At 36.0% G+C, this 19,153-nt stretch overlaps 1 protein-coding gene across 1 annotated transcript in view; it reads left to right on the top strand.

Moving 5' to 3' along the window:
• The first annotated feature begins 213 nt into the window (after positions 1 to 213).
• The window catches only part of PSMD14 (proteasome 26S subunit, non-ATPase 14), a 99,814-nt gene continuing 80,874 nt past the window's right edge, over positions 214 to 19,153 (top strand). The window contains exons 1-3 of the mRNA XM_020886422.2: positions 214 to 535; positions 8,614 to 8,740; positions 10,988 to 11,039. Of these exons, the coding sequence (XP_020742081.1) occupies positions 10,992 to 11,039 (48 nt within the window). The 5' untranslated portion in view covers positions 214 to 535; positions 8,614 to 8,740; positions 10,988 to 10,991. The remainder of the gene's footprint in view (positions 536 to 8,613; positions 8,741 to 10,987; positions 11,040 to 19,153) is intronic.

Below are 19,153 nucleotides of genomic sequence, written 5' to 3'. Positions count from 1 at the left end.
TTTCGTTTTGAAGTAGGGCCGGCCGCGATGAACACCAAAACGAGAGGAGTTCTGGACTTCGCATTCCTACACTTGCATTTCCTATCCAGTCACCTCCCAGGGTGCGCACGCCAGCGTCTCGGATCTCGGGCTAGCAGAGCGCGGAGAAGCGGGGAAGGCAGACGTGAGGGCGGAGCAGCCAGGATGTCCGAGGATGTCCGGCGCTAACTTCCGCCTCGCCCTCCAAGCCTGCAGTCAAGAAGCTGGCCCGCTCCGTCTGTCGCGGGCGCTACTCCAGGGACGCCTGCCCGACTCCCGAGTCGTCTCCAATTGGCCGTCGGAGGAACGGAAGCCGAAGAGGAGCAGTGAACCCGGAAGTGCTTCGCAGCGGAGGCCCGGGCGACTCTTTTGAATGGAATCGGGCTGATTCATCGCCGGTTCGCCGAGCCAGAGCCGGGCCCAGTCCGAGCTGCTGCTGTCGCTGTCGCTGTCGCCGCGTCATCGCTCCTGGAAGACAAGGGTCCAGACCGCGACTTCCCGCTCCGCCCGCCTTCAGGTAAGCCTATGAAGGCTGGCCTCAGATGTCCGCGGAGGCAGCCGCGCTAGGCCGCTGCTAGCCCCGTGCTTTCCTGAGTCACGTTGCCCAGCCGAGTTGCCACTGGGGCCCCGGGCGGTGAGGGTGGAGTTCAGGTTCCTTCGTCCTTCTCGCTGGCTTCCCGGGTCTCTGATTAAGTTAGGTCTGGATGTAGTTTCCTTCCGGGCGTTTCTGCTTTGCTGAATTCACCACACTTTGGGAACCTCTGCTCCCTATAGAGGGAGAATCCTTGGTTTTGGCCACTGTTTGTGTTCTGTTGAAAGTTACCCCTGTGTTGAAAAACTTCCCACCAGACAGGAAACAAGGGTGAGAGAATAAAATGAACTTTACCGTTGACTGCATGTTTGCTTTATCACTTCTCCCAAGGATAGGCCTTGACCCATTTTCTTTTAGTTTTAGGTTTTTATCTCTCTTCAAAAACAAACAAAACCCAGAGGTGCACTGGTTTTTAACCTTGAAACTCTTAAAAACAAAGTGCGGTTATTTCTGCTCTGCCTTTGAACTTACTTTCAATTTGTCCTAATTGAGTAGTTGTTGATGAGTTGATTACATTTTCTGTTTTCGGTAAAGTCGCGATCTGCTACTGTGTGTTACATCTTGGAACTCAATTTTCTTGGGGACACTACATTGTGTCAGTCAAAGAAGAAAAATGTAAAGTTCTTGAAAAAGTTTGGAAATAAATCCAGTGATCGAAGGAAAAATTCTTGAAATTAAAATGCTATCCAAAAGTTGGTAAAAGATTTAATGGGAAAGGTAAGGAAGAGGTTTTAAAAATGAGCAAGAAATGTACTTCTAGAGTGAAAATTATTTTTTTCCACTGCCCACAAAATTACTTAGTCCTGCTGACTTAATGTTTGTGAGTAAGTAAGACAGCCACTGATAATGGTGAAATAACAGAAAAAACGGAATACAGTTGTAATGCAGATGATTAATATAATAGTAGCCTTCTAGTCTTGTCCTATAAAACTACCAACTGGCTCATTTAAAGTTTAAATTGGGTATGTTTTAAACATTCAAACTTAAGCGGGTTATTGTGTATTTGAAGAGATTAAAATATGTGGTGGCTGAAAATTAACTACAGGATGCATTTAGTGAAGTGGTGTTTCTAGAAAAACCTGAATATTGTCTTGATTTTGTTTCAGAACAAAGTTACATGTGGCCAACAGGAGAAAGTTCTGAAGTCATGATCTTTCAGTGTAGCCCCACCTGTTGAGTTTGGGAGATTTTTTTCCTCCTAGGATGCTTGATGAATATTATATTGTTGTTCTAATTGAAAAGCTGAATTTTTAACCTGTCTGACATGGGTTTAATTTACTTTTATACCTGTTTGTAAACCTTGTGTTTAATATCTAGTTTCAGAACCCTTGTTTGAAAATCAGTAACACAAAGCGGTTTTGCTTAAAATTTGTTTTTAGTTTTATAGCAATGTTTGTTTCCTTAGTTTTTGTCCACCTGTGAAAGCCTTACCTAAACACTTGGGATTATTACTCGTGAACTTGTCTTATGCCCAGTTTGTTGCACTCAATTGACACTCATTATGTTTTATGATATTTTGGTGTCCCCGTCTGTAAAGTGAGAATTGGATTAAATCTCTTCTGCCTCTAAGAGAATACTGAGTATCTGTGAATGTCTCAGGTACTATGTTAGGTGCTTGTATTTTTTTTTTTTCTTACAGCGGACTTGCAAGAAAGATACTACTCTCATTTTAAGGTGAGGTCTGGAGTCTAGATCTAGAGTTTAGACGAAGGGAACTTGTTCACGTCATTATACAGAGAGGGTAGGTGAAGACTCCAGGATTCAAATCTAGGTCTGATTGCCTCCAGAGCCTTTCCAGCTGAATCTTTTCACTTTATGCTTTTTCTCTTGGGTTTGTATCATTCCTCTCAGGTAGAGGGTAAATTCTTTTGGTGAAAGTAACTAAATTCGTTAGTGACTCTATTTCTGTATCATCTTATATACAACAGTCATGAAGCCCTTATTTGTTAGTAAGTCGTGTCCCACTTTTTGTAGCCTGCCAGGCGCCTCTGTCCATGGGATTTCGCTGGAGTGGGTTGCCATTTCCTTCTCCGGGGGATCTTCCCGACCCAGGGACTGAACATTGGGTCTCCTGCATTGGCAGACAAATTCTTTATCTCTGAGCCACCAGGGAAGCCCTATATACTAGGAACTATTTAATAAATGTTTTGTTTTGGTGCTGTAATTAGGAGATAGCACAAGATATTTACAATAATTCTATCCTTACTGTTCTAAATGGGGGGGGAGGATCTTGATTTCCAAATCTTATTTATATAATTAAATTTAATGTTGACTGTTTCTATTTCTTTAACTGAAGAAAGCCCTGAAGAAAGTGAGAGTAAGAAATTCCTAATTACTTTCCACAAATCAGAGAGTAGAGAAATTAGAAATACAGTGAGATCACAAATATGGAGTAAAGGATTTATTGTCTGAGAATAGTATATAAGTACTTTTTGAGAAGTAAAAATGAAAAAATGAACTGGAAAACAGAAGAAAAACTCGATCAGATAAGGGCTTCATGATTTTGTTAGCTCAGTTTGGGAGGTGGAAAATCATGAAGATTTTGAAAGTACTGATACTTATTTTGTACTATTTTTTTACCAGAGTTCTAGACATTATATATGACATGTTAGGCATAAACACTTTATTCATATTATCTGATAATTTTTTAGGTAATAATATCATGAACGAGCTCTTGAGTCCTTTTCTTTTTTTTTCCTTTTATTTTTGATAAATGTGAAAACTTAGTTTTGATTCATAGACATTTTGCATTGCTTTTATTTCTGAGTATTTTAAATATTCTTTTTTAGTAAGTATTCTTTTATCTTCTAGTCTAACAACTTAAATTTTATGACCCCCTTTGCTAAGTTCTGCAAAAAACAAGTCCCTACTCTTCAGTGTGATTGATTCACTTTTTACTGTGAAATATGCCCAGTGTTTTGAAATTCACTAAAGGTCAAAGTCTTTAGAAAGAAGAACCTGTGTTGAATGAGCAGTAGCTATGCTCATAGGATGAGCAGCTGATGACAGCAGCTAGCAGTCATTGTTTACTTCCTATGTGCCAAGTGTTATTAAATGTTATTTATGTTCATTGTCATCTTTAACATTCTGAGATAGATATTATCATTATCCCCATTTTACAGATGAGAAAACTGAGCCTGAGAGTGGTAGCCCACCCAAGGACACAAAGCTAAAACGTGTTGGAACCAGGGTTTGAATCCTGGCACTGAGACTCTAGACTTGTAAGCTCTTAACCTTAATACACCAAGAAAAACTGTCATCACTGTTTACCACCTGGGTCCAGTAGATCTTTTAAAATTTCTTACACCTTTAAGTCAGATCTTGAATAATTTACAGAAGTAAAAATAAAGGAATAGTAAAAAAAAAAAAAACTGTATTAGAAATGTTAATGAAATTTAAATATATCGCATGCAGATTTTTGTTCTGTATTTTCCTGGTTTTGAATGTATATGTACCTGAAATGGATAACATCATTTAAATGTAATTAGCTGTTCATCATCCATCATACATGAACCTACATGTTTTTAATAACGTCTCTTCAGAGGCCTTAGCTTATCTTTTCTTCTGGTTCTACTGGTACTTGCAGTACTTTGTGTGTGTGTGTATGTGTGTTAAAATATGCATGTAATAAAATTTACCATTTTGACCTTTGTTAGGCTTACAGTTCAGTGGCATTTAAGTACATTCACATTGTGCGATCACCACTATAATCCATCCCTGGAACTCTTTCATCTTCCCTGATGCAATAATTTTTAATTGTGTAAGATAGTTTTTAAAGTAAGCTTGTAGTTTTGCTGAATCAGGGATAACCATCATCTTTGCTCATAAAACATTCTTTTAGATTTATGAACACCAGTTAGTTAGTCCAGTGATTTTTTTTTAAAGTTTGTGTTCTTTCCTTTTACTCACCTTCCTGTACACTTCAGCATTTGTCCACATTTGAACTGTATCAACATCATAAATGATAACAGAATATGTCAGCTCTTTTGCAAAACAGGTTCTTGTTAAAGTATGTAAAGAGTCCTTCTTGTTGAATACTAACTGGATATTTCATATTTCCTTTTTAATCTTAGAAATTCATTGTCCAACTCACTGATCCTTTAAAAAATAATTTTTGAGGTAAAATTCACATAACACAAAATTAACTTAAAATTTTTTTTAGTTATTTCTTAATTTTAATTCATGTATAGTTGAATAGTAATTTGTACCAATTGGCTGTACAGCAAAGTGACTCAGTTATGCACATATATATATTCTTATATTCTTTTCAAAATTAGCCATTTTAAAGTGAACAGTTTAATATCATTTCAGTTTAGTTCAGTCACTCAGTCGTGTCTGACTCTTTGCGACCCCACGAACCGCGGCACGCCAGGCCTCCCTGTCCATCACTAACTTCTGGAGTTTTCCCAAACTCATGTCCATTGAGTTGGTGATGTCATCCAACCATCTCATCCTCTCTTGTCCCCTTCTCCTCCTGCCCTCAATCTTTCCCAGCATCAAAGTCTTTTCCAATGAGTCAGCTCTTCGTATCAGGTGTCCAGAGTATTGGAGTTTCAGCTTCAACATCAGTCCTACCAATGAACACCCAGGACTGATCTCCTTTAGGATGGACTGGTTGGATCTTCTTGCTGTTCAAGGGACTCTCAAGAGTCTTCTCCAACACCACAGTTCAGGAGCATCAATTCTTCTGTGCTCAGCTTTCTTTATATTCCAACTCTCACATCCATACATGACCACTGGAAAAACCATAGCCTTGACTAGACGGACCTTTGTTGATAAAGTAATGTCTCTGGTTTTTAATGTGCTGGCTAGGTTTGTCATAACCTTCCTTCCAAGGAGTAAGCGTCTTTTAATGTCATGGCTGCAGTCACCATCTGCAGTGATTTTGGAGTCCCCCAAAATAAAGTTAGCCACTGCTTCCACTGTTTGCCCATCTATTTGCCATGAAGTGATGGGACCGGATGCCATGATCTTAGTTTTCTGAATGTTGAGCTTTAAGCCAACTTTTTCACTCTCCTCTTTCACTTTCATCAAGAGACTCTTTAGTTCTTCTTCACTTTCTGCCATAAGGGTGGTGTCATCTGCATATCTGAGGTTATTGATATTTCTCCCGGAAATCTTGATTCCAGCTTGTGCTTCTTCCAGCCCAGCATTTCTCATGATGTACTCTGCATATAAGTTAAATAAGCAGGGTGACAATATACAGCCTTGATGTACTCCTTTTCCTATCTGGAACCAGTCTGTTGTTCCATGTCCAGTTCTAACTGTTGCTTCCTGACCTGCATACAGGTTTCTCAAGAGGCAGGGCAGGTGGTCTGGTATTCCCATCTCTCTCAGAATTTTACACGTTTTGTTTTGATCCACACAGTCAAAGGCTTTGGCATAGTCAATAAAGCAGATATAGATGTTTTTCTGGAACTCCCTTGCTTTTTGGATAATCCAGCGGATGTTGGCAATTTGATCTCTGATTCCTCTGCCTTTTCTAAAGCCATCTTGAGCATCTGGAATCACGGTTCATGTATTGCTGAAGCCTGGCTTGGAGAATTTTGAGCAGTACTTTACTAGCGTGTGAGATGAGTTGCCATTGTGCGGTAGTTTGAGCATTCTTTGGCATTGCCTTTCTTAGGGATTGGAATGAAAACCTTTTCCAATCATTTAGTAGTTTCATAATGTTGTACAACTACCCTCTGTATATATTAATAGGTCTGAAGCTTTTCCATTCTTCTGAAGTAAAATCCCCTATCCATTAAGCAGTTTCTCCATTTTATTCCTTTCCCTGGCCCCTGGCAATCACCAGTCTGCATTTTATCTCTATGGATTCATATATTTTGGATACATCATATAAATAGAATCATTCAATATATGACCTTTTGCACATGACTTCTTTTCACAGAGCATGTTTTGAGATTCATCCACTCTGTTCACTTATCAATATTTAATACCTTTTTATAGTTGAATAACATTCCATATATTCCACTGTATGTATATATAGAATTTGTTTATCTTTTCCTCCTTTTATGGACATTCGGGCTCTTTCCACATTTTGGCTGTTGTGAATAGTGATGGTGTAAACATGCGTGTACATATACTTGTTTTGAATACCTGTTTTCAGTTCTTTTGGATATATACCTGGGAGTAGAATTTCTGGGTCATGTGGTAATTCTGTGTTGAACTTTTTGACGAACTCCCAGTGTTTCCAACATTCCTTGGATTTTAAGTTTGAGAAGATTATCTAGGATATTGCGAGTGCTCTGAGATGTTGTTTATATCAGGGTGATTTTACCTGAATGATTTTACCCTTCCAGGGGACATTTGGAAATGTCTGGAGACATTTTTTTTTTTAAAGTATAGTTGATTTGTAATATTGTGTTAGTTTCTGGTGTACAGCAAAGTGATTCAAAGTTTTATATATATATACACACTCACACATTTATATTAGATTATTTTCCATTATATGTTATTAAAAGATATTGAACATTGTTCACTATGTTATACAGCAAATCCTTGTTACTTACCTATTTTCTGAATAGTAGTTTATACTGTTAATCCCATACTCCTAGTTTATCCCTTCCTCACCCCCTTCCCCCTTTGGTGACTGTTTTTCTTTTCTATGTCTGTGAGTTTGTTTTTATTTTGCATATAGATTTATTTGCATTATTTTTTTAGATTCCACATATAAGTGACATAATTTTTATCCTCTCTGTCTGACTTTGCTTAGTATGATCATCTCTAGGTCCATCTATGTTGCTGCAAGTGGCAATGGTTCATTCTATTTTTTATGGCTGAGTAATATTCGTGTGTGTGTGTGAAATATTCTTGAACCAGTCATCTGTTGATGGGCACTTGGGTTGCCTCCACATCTTGACTTTTGTAAATAGTGCTGCTATAAACATTGGGATACATGTATCTTTTCTAATTGTCATCTTGTCCGGATATATGCCCAGGAGTCGGATTGCTGGATCACATGGTAGTTCTATTTTTAGTTTTTTAAGAAACCTCCATATTGTTTTTCATAATAGCTGCACCGGTTTGCATCCCCACCAACAGGGCAGGAAGGTTCCCTTTTTGGAGAGAGCTGTGGTTATCACAGCTGTACTTGCTATAGGATCTAGTGGGCAGGGGCCAGGGATGCTGCTAAACATCCTGTAACGCACAAGACAGCCGTCTGCAACAGAAAAATGTTCTGAGTGTCAGTAGTGCCAGAGAAACTTGGCTCAGTCAGTTTTATTGTCATCATTAGAGTGCTGGTTTTTTTTTACATTCACCCCATGAATCTAATAATTGTGAAACTTTTTCTCTGTCAGTTCTCTCTTTGCTGTTAGGGGAAGAATATGAGGGATTCTGAAGTACTAGTTCAATGAAAGCTAACAAAAAAGACTACAAAGATGGTGTCTCTGGTGTTTTGTATCTTTTTGAAAGATGAAGCAGTGCTTTGGGCGTCACCATAAAAACTGAAAGATGATGCAGTGGCTATAATGTACTTCACTGTTGCATTATTTGGGGTGATCCTCCATTTTCTCCTTAGTTTAGTCTTTTTTGGCATAGTTGAGAATTATTGATTAGGACATGTCAGAGTAATTCCTAGGATAATGAAATAACAAACTTTAAAGATATAGGGAAATTAATCACTAAGATTCCATAATATATTACAGATATCTAATAATGTGCAATGAACCTATATGGTAATTTTGTTCTATTTAAAAATGAATAAATCTTCTTTGTCCTTTAAAACTCTCTAGAAAGACTGAAAGTCATGAGATATCAGTCTTTACATATAATTAGAACAGCTCAAAAAAAACTTCAGGAACAAAATTTGGATACAGGGATAATCACTATGCTCTATAGCTCCCTTGGGTGGTATTTCACTCTGTACTCTCAGGACATTATAATTAAAAATCAATTTTGATTTCTATTTTGTTTTTAGAAATTTTGCTTGATATATTTCCCTCCTTAGTTCTCAAAATAATTATATCTTAATTAATTAATTAATTAATTATTTTTAGGAGAGAGGGGAAAAAAAAGCCTTCAGAAAAATTATACCTGCCAGTATTAACGAGAACTTGAATTAAGAAAATTTTCATACTCAGCAAATTGAAGCTTAACACCACAGGAGCTGTAGCTACTGACCAGGTAAGAATTAAGAATGTATTTTACTTTTATTTATTCTTTCAGGATATTGTTATAACAATATTATGAAAATGTGTTACTTTTAACACAGATCAAAAGCCCAGATTTAAGAGCTCTTGAAAGTCACAAGTAGCATTTTTGTTCTTGTCTGCTTTCTATAAACTTCTTAAAAGTAGTATAGTTTAGAACACTTATCAATATATTTCATCTCCAAATGTTGGTTTTTTATTAAATCTTATTATCTTATCTTAAATGTTTTAGTTTGCTAAATATTTTTTTCTGTTTCTCATTTTGCTAAAAACACAAGTTTGACCTGCCAGATTTTCTTTCCCTCTGCTCCCCACATAGCTCATGTATATTCACAGCATCTGGAGTCTGTGTAAAGTTATCAGAAACAACACAGGGGGAATAGATAAACTGAACACAGCTGGGAATTTACTTTGGCCTGGAATATATAAAGTGTCTAAATTTTTTCCCCCATTTGTTCTTTATGTTAGTAAGCTTGCACTGATCCAAAGAATTTTTTTTCTTGGAAGGGAATAATATTTTGCAGAGGAATAAATGTCTTTTATGTTTTAAATACACAGGGCTTTATTTTGTTTTGTTTTCAGTCAACAGCCATTAAAAAGTACTGTGTATTAAATGCCATATTTGAGTTATGGAATTTTAATGAGAATTTAATGGAGAATTTATTTGTAAATGTTGCTGTTAGGAGTGTTAGTTAAGATTGTGAAGTGGAAGTTTTGTTTGGACTATCAAGTTTTTTTATGTGCCTTTTCGTTTTTTAAAGAGAGTTTATCTGTTATCAGTCTCACAAACTTGTGGAGTGAAGGATGCCAGACCCAAAACATATTATTTTGTTTATATAAAATTCAAAAACCCTGAGAAGGTGTGCTGTTAGACCTTGGAATTCTACCTTTGCAGGGTGTTGGAGAATAGGAAGGGAGCATAAGGGATTCTTAGGTGCTGGTAAGGTTCTTTCTTCGTCTAGGTGGTGGTTATGGTGGTATGTTCACTTTGTACAGATTCCATGGTTGTATCATTTGGGCACTTTTCTAAATTAGGATTTGAATGAAGTTTGCATTATTAACAGTGTTAAATATTTGCAGGATTAAATTGTTAGTTTCAGCAAACATGATTAGGCAATAGTGTAATGATTATAAGTTAGTAGAGTTAGTAGAGCTGTTCTAACTAGTATAACAAAGTGGACAAGTGATTAAATTAATCTGTTAATGTTTATTTAGTTTCAAATATAATTTGTAGTAATACCATTTTCTAATACATACATGTAGGAAGAATAGGAATTTTAAGGCATAGCAGCAGTTTTCAAGTAGAAAAAATTGCTTCGTTATTATTTAGTTGTACTAATATTAATTTTTATAATTTTATTACTCCTTTTTGTGTATTTGTGGCCATATTAGTACCCTTGATATTTTTTCCTTTGATTTTTTCTGTGAAATTTTTGAGCTTATAGGAGTATCTTCTGTAGTTACTCCAGAGATGAGAAAAATCAGATCGACATTTCGAAGTTAATCTTCTTTGTATTGATTTACTCTAAAATTGAGACCAGCAGCCGAATTTCCTTAGTGAAAATGGTGTATATCTTCACAGTGTCTGATATAATGCAGACTATCTGTGTGGATTCTAGAACACTATCCTAATGCATTTAATGTTTACTTTATAATATTTCGTTTAGTATAATGAGTGTGTTTTAAAGCCTTTGATGCTAATTCAGAGATCCATAATCTGCTCACAATGTCTTTCACATGTAGTTTTGATGATAACTGACAAGCTGTAAGTTAATTAGCACAGAACTTACTAATGAGGATGTTAAAATTTAATTTAAAAGTGAGGATTTTTATTTGTACACTCTGGACAAATTGAAGGAGATTCAATCATACATATGATAAGCATTTCAGGCACTTTTTCCTCATTCAGGTACTTTATTAGATAACAATAAGAAAATATAATTAACTTAATGATAGCAAAGTTTTGAAAGTATGCTAAGATTGCTTGTCTTTAAAACTGGGGATAACCCAAAACCAAAGCAGTAAAATAAGGTCTGTTAATTAGCATGGAAGACAGCTTCTTGAATTAATATGTGGTGTTAATTAACAGGAAGTCTGATGTTGTGTTGTAATTACCACCAATATTTTTGACATACTGAGTGACTGAAGGTGAATTACATAGATAGCAATTGAATAAACACTTTTGTCCTTAGGAACGTTTCTCTTTGTTTCTGTTTTCTAGAAGTATGGACAGACTTCTTAGACTTGGAGGAGGTATGCCTGGACTGGGCCAGGTTAGTATATGGACTAACTATTTCTTTGTGTGTTAATTACAAGCCTTTCACGAGTTATCCAAACAGAAAGAAATCACTCCCAAGAAATTCTCCTCATAGTTAACCTTATGGTAAAAAGCTTCCCTTACTGCTGGTTGTTGTATACCAACACTAACTTGTGAGAATATGTTCTATTATCTTAATTTAATTTTCTCCTAGGAATAAGAATTTTCTCTGCTTTGATTTAAACTTTTGAGATATGCAAGATAATCACACTTGCCTTTTGGTTAAAAAGAGACTTATAATATCCTATTTCTGGGTTTACAATGTAGACTAAAAGTAACACATGAAAAAGTAAACATTGCATACTATTGGCAAGATCCAGAAAGCCCGTAGAATGTATGTACGATCTTAACACTGATAAATTCCTTCTAGTAATTATGATACATGGATGAATAAGTAATACCTCTTTTTCCTTTAAATTTGGTATACATGATTTCTTTCACATTCTTACTAAAATTAAATTAGTTTTCAGTTAATTTTAATATTATGTTTTATCTTGTTCTGTACAGTTGAGGCAAATAGCCTCCAGATAGATTTCTATCTTAGGATATTCTGTCTGCTTTCAGCTGAAGAAGAAATTTCTCCTTTTTTGAATTCTACAGTGATTGTCTTCCCAGTCTTCCAGTCACAAAAAAGATGACTATGTGAGACTTTTATGTAATATATTATTTTATGTCGACATTTTGGGAGTATTTTTCTAACCCACCTTTAGAACCCTTTTAGTGATCAACTTTCCCATATTTCCATATCACTATCAATGACTTTGTCTTCCTTTATTCATAGTAGTCTAATATTTTGTGTGAGAAATAGTTGTGTTTGAGATTTCATGAAATTTTCAATGTTTCTTAGGCACTTTTACAAGAATTCTGTGTTAGGCCCATTGTGCTTGATGACTAATAAACCTTTTCCTTTTAGGATGTTGAAATCATTTTATGATTCTGTATTTTATCCTTGCATAGACCATTTGTTAGTTTTGGCTATTTCTCATGTTCCTTTTCTGTAAGCATGTTTCTTTATGATTCTTCATTTTTCTAAAATCTTTGTAATATGTTTGCTTAAGAGGTCTAAGTTTCTCTGAACTTGGCCCCTAAAGCTGCTTTCATACTTTTGCAAACATTATAGATAGCTTCTAGAATTTTCTGATTCATTCTAAAATCAGCAATAATATTGTTTAAGTATATAGAAGTGTCAAAAGTGAACTGAGGTGGTGTATAGATGCTTCACATTAGCCTGCAAATTACATGTAGGTAAAGGTATTACCCTACTGGAATTCTTAAGAGAAGTTGCTTCAAATTTAAATACCAAAATAACTTTTCCCTTAAATAGTAGATGCAGTAAATTATATATCCATGCCAGAAATCCATGCCTGGAAATTGCTGGACATGAAATGATGGTTTGACGGACCACAAATTGATTTACAACATACCTCAGTGACCACTGCAGACCTTTGCATTGAGCGGAACACTAAGTGTTGGTTCAGTAACCTGGCCTTAGTTTTGGATAATTTCATCAGCACGTGTTCCTCCTCATTTTGTATTCGTATTTAAACTTAAAACTGTGTTGTCTGAGAATCTGTTACTTCATGTGTTTCATTTTTCTGATTAGATGACAGACTTTCAAAAGAATGATATATGGGGTTCTTATTTCTGTGATAACCTCGTTTGTCAAATACTAGGTGTTCAATAATTATATTTTTTCTTAAAATTTTATTTTGCTCTTGTTCTAGATGTTACTTCTACAAAATGAAGTGTTATGTATTATTTTGTAATGAGTGAAAAAGTTAAATATTGTTTATTTAAAAAATTGTTTTTGGCTGTGCACGTGTGGCATACAGGATCTTAGTTCTCTGACCAGGGATCAAACCCACGCCTTTGCAGTGGAAGCAGGGAGTCTTAACCACTGGAGTGCCAGGGAAGTCCCAATTGTATTACTTAGTTTTAATAAAAAGTCAAAGATCTTTGAATTGATAATAGCTCGTTTCCATTTGATAATGTGTAGCAGCCAATAAAAGTAGAAAAGGAGATATAAGTTGTTTTATCCCTCCAGAAATAAGTGGAAAGTGTTACTGTCTTACCATAAAATGGAAAAGTCAGAATTTCTTCATAAATAGGGGCAGGTTACTTGCTGTTAGCGTTGTCGATGGCCCTTTAAAACATTGAAATTGTAGCAGAAGTAAGTTTCCCATCCATCCTACTGACTCAGCTTTCTTTGACTAGAAATGACATTTTTCTTTTCCCTGGCTAATCCTTTCACTTACTCTCTGATCCCATCCTGTCTTGAAACCTTACTTATCTCCACTGACCTTTTTCTCTGTTACAAAGATATTTAAATGTCCTGTATCCCCCCAAAAGTGCACTGCATCCTGCCATTAAATGTTTCATTTCCAGAATTCCTGTAGTAATAGCTTAGGCTCACATATTCTACCTCCTTACTTCCACTGAGTGATGAGGTTATATTCTGGCCTCCTCCATTACTGTACTAGAATTGTTCAACTTGTCAACTGAGCCATCACTTTGAGTTCTCTTTTCACTGTTTTAATATATCACATTGTTCACAGTGTCTTTCTTGAATCTTTCTTCCATTAGCTTTATCCTGTTACTTTTTCCTAGTTCTTCATTATGGTATGTATACCTTATAAGACAACTTAAAGTTTTTTTTTAATATTACATTTTAAAATGTTATTATTTGAAAAGTAGCAGGCTAAAATCATTAAATCTGTCCATAATACGCTACTTCAGTATAACTTATCAGTAGTGAAGCAAAAACAGATGTTTTATTAGAACTATTACAGTTTGTAAATGAATAGCTTTTTGTTTCAAATATGTTTTTATTTACTTTGCTACAGTGCTTATGAACTTGAAATTACTGAAAGATGTGAGATGATTGTATTAAAAGTATTGCTCTCCTTAGACTGCTTGATTGTCTTTATAACTATCCCAACCTAGGTCTTGGCAACTAAGCTATTTCCAAAAGCAGTCAAGACTAAACCCAAGAGATGGGCTTAGCCAAAGCATAGTCAGCAGTCTCTAAAAGTTTCTTTTTAAATGATTTAATAATAGTTACTTTATTTTATTTATTCATATTTTGGCCTTGCCACGTGGCTTACAGATCTTAGTTCTCTGATGGGGGATCGAACTCGTGTTTCCTGAAGTGGAAGCTTAGAGTCCTAACCACTGGACCACCAGGGAATTCCACCCACAAGTTTAGGGGCTTCCCTTCTGATCTAGTGGCTGAGACTCTGCACTCCCAATGCAGGGGGCCTGGGTTTAATCCCTGGTCAGGAAACTAAATCCCACATGCCTCAGCTAAGTGTTCATGCCACAACTGAAAGATTCTGCATGCCACAGCTGAGACCTGGTACAGCCCAATAAATATATATTAAAACAAATTTAAATAGAAGTTTGAGTTTAAGTCTGTTGGTTAATTTTAACTTTAGAAAGAGTTGAGATAAGCTTAAAAGTGAATGAAACTGGAGTAAAATGTCAGTGGCATTATCTTGTATTTGAATTCTTTAGACCAGTGTTTTGACTTTTTTAATATGTTGGTTGGTATGCTATAGGGAATACCAAAGTAAACGAGAATATTGTTATTTAGTCTAGGGACCTAACAATCTAGTAGACATACAACAGTTATGTTTTAAGGGCCTGGCACATATTAACTACTTCGAATTAGCAAATGTTATATATTATTATAAATAGTGTGATTTTTATAGAATATGATATTTAATTTTTTACACAAAAAGGGAAAGTGAGACTGAATTGAGGAAATGATGCTTGAACTAAAATTTGTATTATAACCAAGAAATAACTGAGAAAAGCCAGGAGAGCAGGTGATATGAGGGGAAATAGTGGGAAAGGAAGCTGGTAAGGGAGTTTGGAGTAGATTATATTATAGGCATTCAACAGGTATCGAATGCCGTTCTTAGTGATTTGACTTTTTCTCCAATTGCTGTACTTTGTTGAAGACTTTTTATTTTTTTATCAGAGTTGTGAGATAATTCCATCTGTGTTTTTGAAAAGTAATTCTAGTGGTAGTTTGGAGAATAGGTAGGGGGAAAGAGTTTAAAGTCATCAATTATATGAAATATTACTGGCTTTTATCCTTCTAGGAACATAGTAGGATTATGCCTTTCCATCATTTTTGAATTTGGCCTGCTTGTGATTTTGCTTCGGCTAGTTGAGTGTGAATTGGAAATTAACAGGTCACTTCTAGACAGGAACTTTAAGGATCAGTGTGTGATTTGCTTGCCCTGGTAACCCAGGAAGCATGGAAATGGAATCTCTCTGAATGGAACATGGTATAGGCCCAGCTAAACACAAATTAAAAACATATGTTTTACCTGTAAGCTACCAGATTGTATCTTTCTAACACTGACTTCAGTAATTTCTGATGCAAAAATAAGGGAAAATACTATAGGGGGTGGTCAGAAAAAGCTTTCTTAAAGTGGTGAGATGTAAGATACATTTTGAAGGATTATTCTGGGTGACTAGACTTAAAAAAAAAAAAGCTTCACAAATTGAATATGATCTGTTTTATTTGTTATAACTCCCAAATCCACAGTGTATGGATTTTTTATTTAAAACTAATAACTATTTGTTGGTTTCTGTTATGAGTCTTGGAGTAGAAATCTTCTTTCAATTATTTATCGTACAGGTTTTAGTGTAACATTTTATAGAAGGGATTAATTTAATATAGTAATGGGGGAAATGACTGGAATAAATGAAGAAGTAACACCATTTTCATGAATGATGAGTTTCAATATCACATGCTAGTTCTCTCCAGTTAATCGTAAATTCAATGCAGTTCCAATAAATATACCAACCAGAATTTTCGTGGAATTAGAAAACTGATTATAAAATTTATATCGGAGAAAAAAAAAACCCAAGAATAGCAAAGAGATTCTTAGAAAGGAAAAAGAAATTTTGTTTTACCAAATATCAAAATATATTTTAACGCTGTGTGACTCAAGTAGTGTTTTGCTGGTATAGAGATAGGTGGTGGTTGTTATTTGGTCACCACGTTGTGTTTGATTCTTTGCAACTCCACTGACTTTAGCACGTCAGGCCTCCCTGTCCGTCACCATCTCCTGGAGTCTGCCCTAGACAGAGATAGGTAGATCAGTATAGTCAAATAGAAAGTCCAGAAATAGACTCATGTATATACGGAAACTTGATTTATAGTAGAGATGGTATTAAAAATTAGTGGGGAAGGGGAGGCCTATTCATTAAATGATGCTGAAGCAGGTGGCTTGCTTTATGGGAAGGAAAACTAATACTAAATTCCTACCTAATTCTGTACACAAAAATCTATAGCAAGTGGATTAAAGGTCTACCTATGAAAATTAAACTTTATAATTTTGGAAGACACACCTACTAGGATAGTTATTATCCAAAAAATGTAGCAAGTAAGCAACTGTTGGTGAGAGTATAGGGAAACCCTTGTGCATTGCTGGTAGGAATGTAAAATTGTGTGACCTCTGTGGAAAATGGTATGGTGGTTCCTCAAAAAATTAAATAGAATTATATGATCCAGCAATTCCTTATCTGGGTATATAGCCCAAATAATTGAAATTAGGGGCTCAAATAGATATTTGTACAGCCACTTTATAGCAGCAGCATTTGTAATAGCCAAAAGGTAGAAGCAACTTGTATTTATTGATGGCTCAGTGGATAAACAAAATGTGGTATATTGTGGATTATTATTTAACCTAAAAAGGGCTGACACATGCGTCAACATGGGTGAACCTTGAAGACATTATTCTGAATGAAATTAACCAGTCACAAAAGGACGAATATTTTATGGTTTCGCTTAAATGAGTTACTAGTCTGATTCATAGAGACAAAAAGTAGGATGGTGGTGGCCAGGAGTTGGGGGTTGTAGTGGAATGAAGAGTTGGTGTTTAGTGGTACAGAGTTTCAGGTTGGGAAGACGAAAGTTCTGTAGACGGTGGTGATGATTGTACTGCTGCTGCTGCTGCTGCTAAGTCGCTTCAGTCGTGTCTGACTCTGTGCGACCCCATAGATGGCAGACAACCAGGCTCCGCCGTCCCTGGGATTCTCCAGGCAAGAACACTGGAGTGGGTTGCCATTTCCTTCTCCAGTGCATGAAAGTGAAAAGTGAAAGTGAAGATGCTCAGTCCTGTCCAACTCTTAGTGACCCCATGGACTGCAGCCTACCAGACTCCTCTGTCCATGGGATTCTCCAGGCAAGAGTACTGGAGTGTGTTGCCATTGCCTTCTCCGATGATGGTACAACAGTGTGAATGTACTTAATGCCATGAAATTGTACACTTAACAGTGGTTAAAATGGTAAATTTTATGTTATGAAAATAAAACAAGTATTAGATTAATTTTTTTTAAACAAACACTTGTGAAGTGTTAATGAAGACTTAGGAAGCAACAATTCTCATGGAAGCCTTTTATCCTTAAGGTTGGTCTGGGTGTGACAATTTGGATTATTGAAAAGTTGCAAAGTACTTAAGTATCAAAATGCATTATGGAATGTTATATAGCAGTTAAAGTGAGCTAGGTTCTATATCTCAGTATGCATAATACAAACATATTGAGAGAAAATTTCAGGTTGTAGATATATACATACACTATGAAAGTATTAATGATAATTCTTAAAACAGAATAACTTTTTTTATTTTGTTTTTAGAATAACTTTTTTTAAAGGTAAAAGTATTACGAGTTCTAAAGCATCTCTGTCCAATAGAACTTTATGCTGTGAAGGAAATGTGCTGTATGTGCTAATACAGTAGCTATTAGCCATATGTGGCTATTTTTAAGGACTTCACAGGTGGCGCTAGTGGTAAAGAACCACCTGCCAGTGCAGGAGATGTAGGAGTTGCAGGTTCGATCCCTGGGTTGGGAAGATCCTCTGGAGGAGGGCACGGCAACCCACTGTAGTATTCTCACTTAGAGAGTTCCATGGATAGAGGAGCCTGGCAGGCTACGGTCCACAGGGTTGCAAAGAGCAGACATGACTGAAGTGACTTAGCATGCACACATGGCTATTATTAAGCCTTTGAAATGTGACTGGAACAACTGAATTTTTAATTTTACTGAATTTTAATTCACCTAAATTCCACAGCTGCATGTTGAGTCCATGATATGTACCAGTATGACTTGAAGAAGTGAATTTTTAATTTTACTTAAATTTGAGTAATCACATGTAGTTAGTGGCTACCATGTTGTATACCACACATCTGAATAACCCACATCAAGTTCATGAGAAGGGAGGGAGACAAAAGGAATTTCCACTTCATAAATAATGTTCTGTCTTTTTAATAAGAACAACAATAAAGAAAAAGAACAACTCAGTGAATAACATTAAATAACATTTTCCTTTAGTTAAACTTCTTTTAAAAGCTGCCAAGTAAAACAAAATCAGAAATTCATTTTAATTTTATTTTCATGCCTTACTTAGATGTTCCATATTCTCTCTTAATCTTGGAGTTGAAGAGGGTAACACTTCAGAGGTTGCCAGAGACTAGATCATGTAGGGCCTTGTAGGAAATTCTCTTCCAAGTGACTTGGGAAGTTGTTAGACATGACTGAGCACAGGAGTTTTGCTCATCATACCTCCATTTTTAAAGAACCTGGATACTCTTGAAGATGAGACTTAAGGCAGGAATGAGTGTACAGTTGATGTTTACATCTGTCACACTTGAAACAAAACTTTTGTTTATTGCTGGTGCAGTAGCTTGAAAATGAGCAGATGTTTACAAAAGGCTTTTTATGAGTTCTTTATGTTACTGAGCTCTTTAACCTGTCTGTATTGACAGTTTTTATATACTGATGGATGCTTCTGGTTATGTTTTACCCCCATTTGATTCTTTGAGTATCTGTCCTGATGTGATCCTCTGAACATTTACAAAGAGCCTTTCTAAACATTGATAGATTAATTTGGTCATTTTTCTTCCTATTAAGAAGTAGGTAAAGTGTGAAAGTGTTAATCGCTCATCATGCCTGACTTTGTGATCTGATGGACTGTAGCCCACCAGGCTCCCCTGTCCATGGAATTCTCCAGGCAAGGATACTGGAGTGGGTTGCCGTGCCCTTCTCCAGTGG

The sequence above is a fragment of the Odocoileus virginianus genome, chromosome 13 (genome assembly GCF_023699985.2).
Source record: "Odocoileus virginianus isolate 20LAN1187 ecotype Illinois chromosome 13, Ovbor_1.2, whole genome shotgun sequence".
Classification (NCBI taxonomy): Eukaryota; Metazoa; Chordata; class Mammalia; order Artiodactyla; family Cervidae; genus Odocoileus; species Odocoileus virginianus.
The sequence above is the reverse complement of the archived record's forward strand: the minus strand, read 5'-3'. Positions and strand labels throughout refer to the sequence as shown.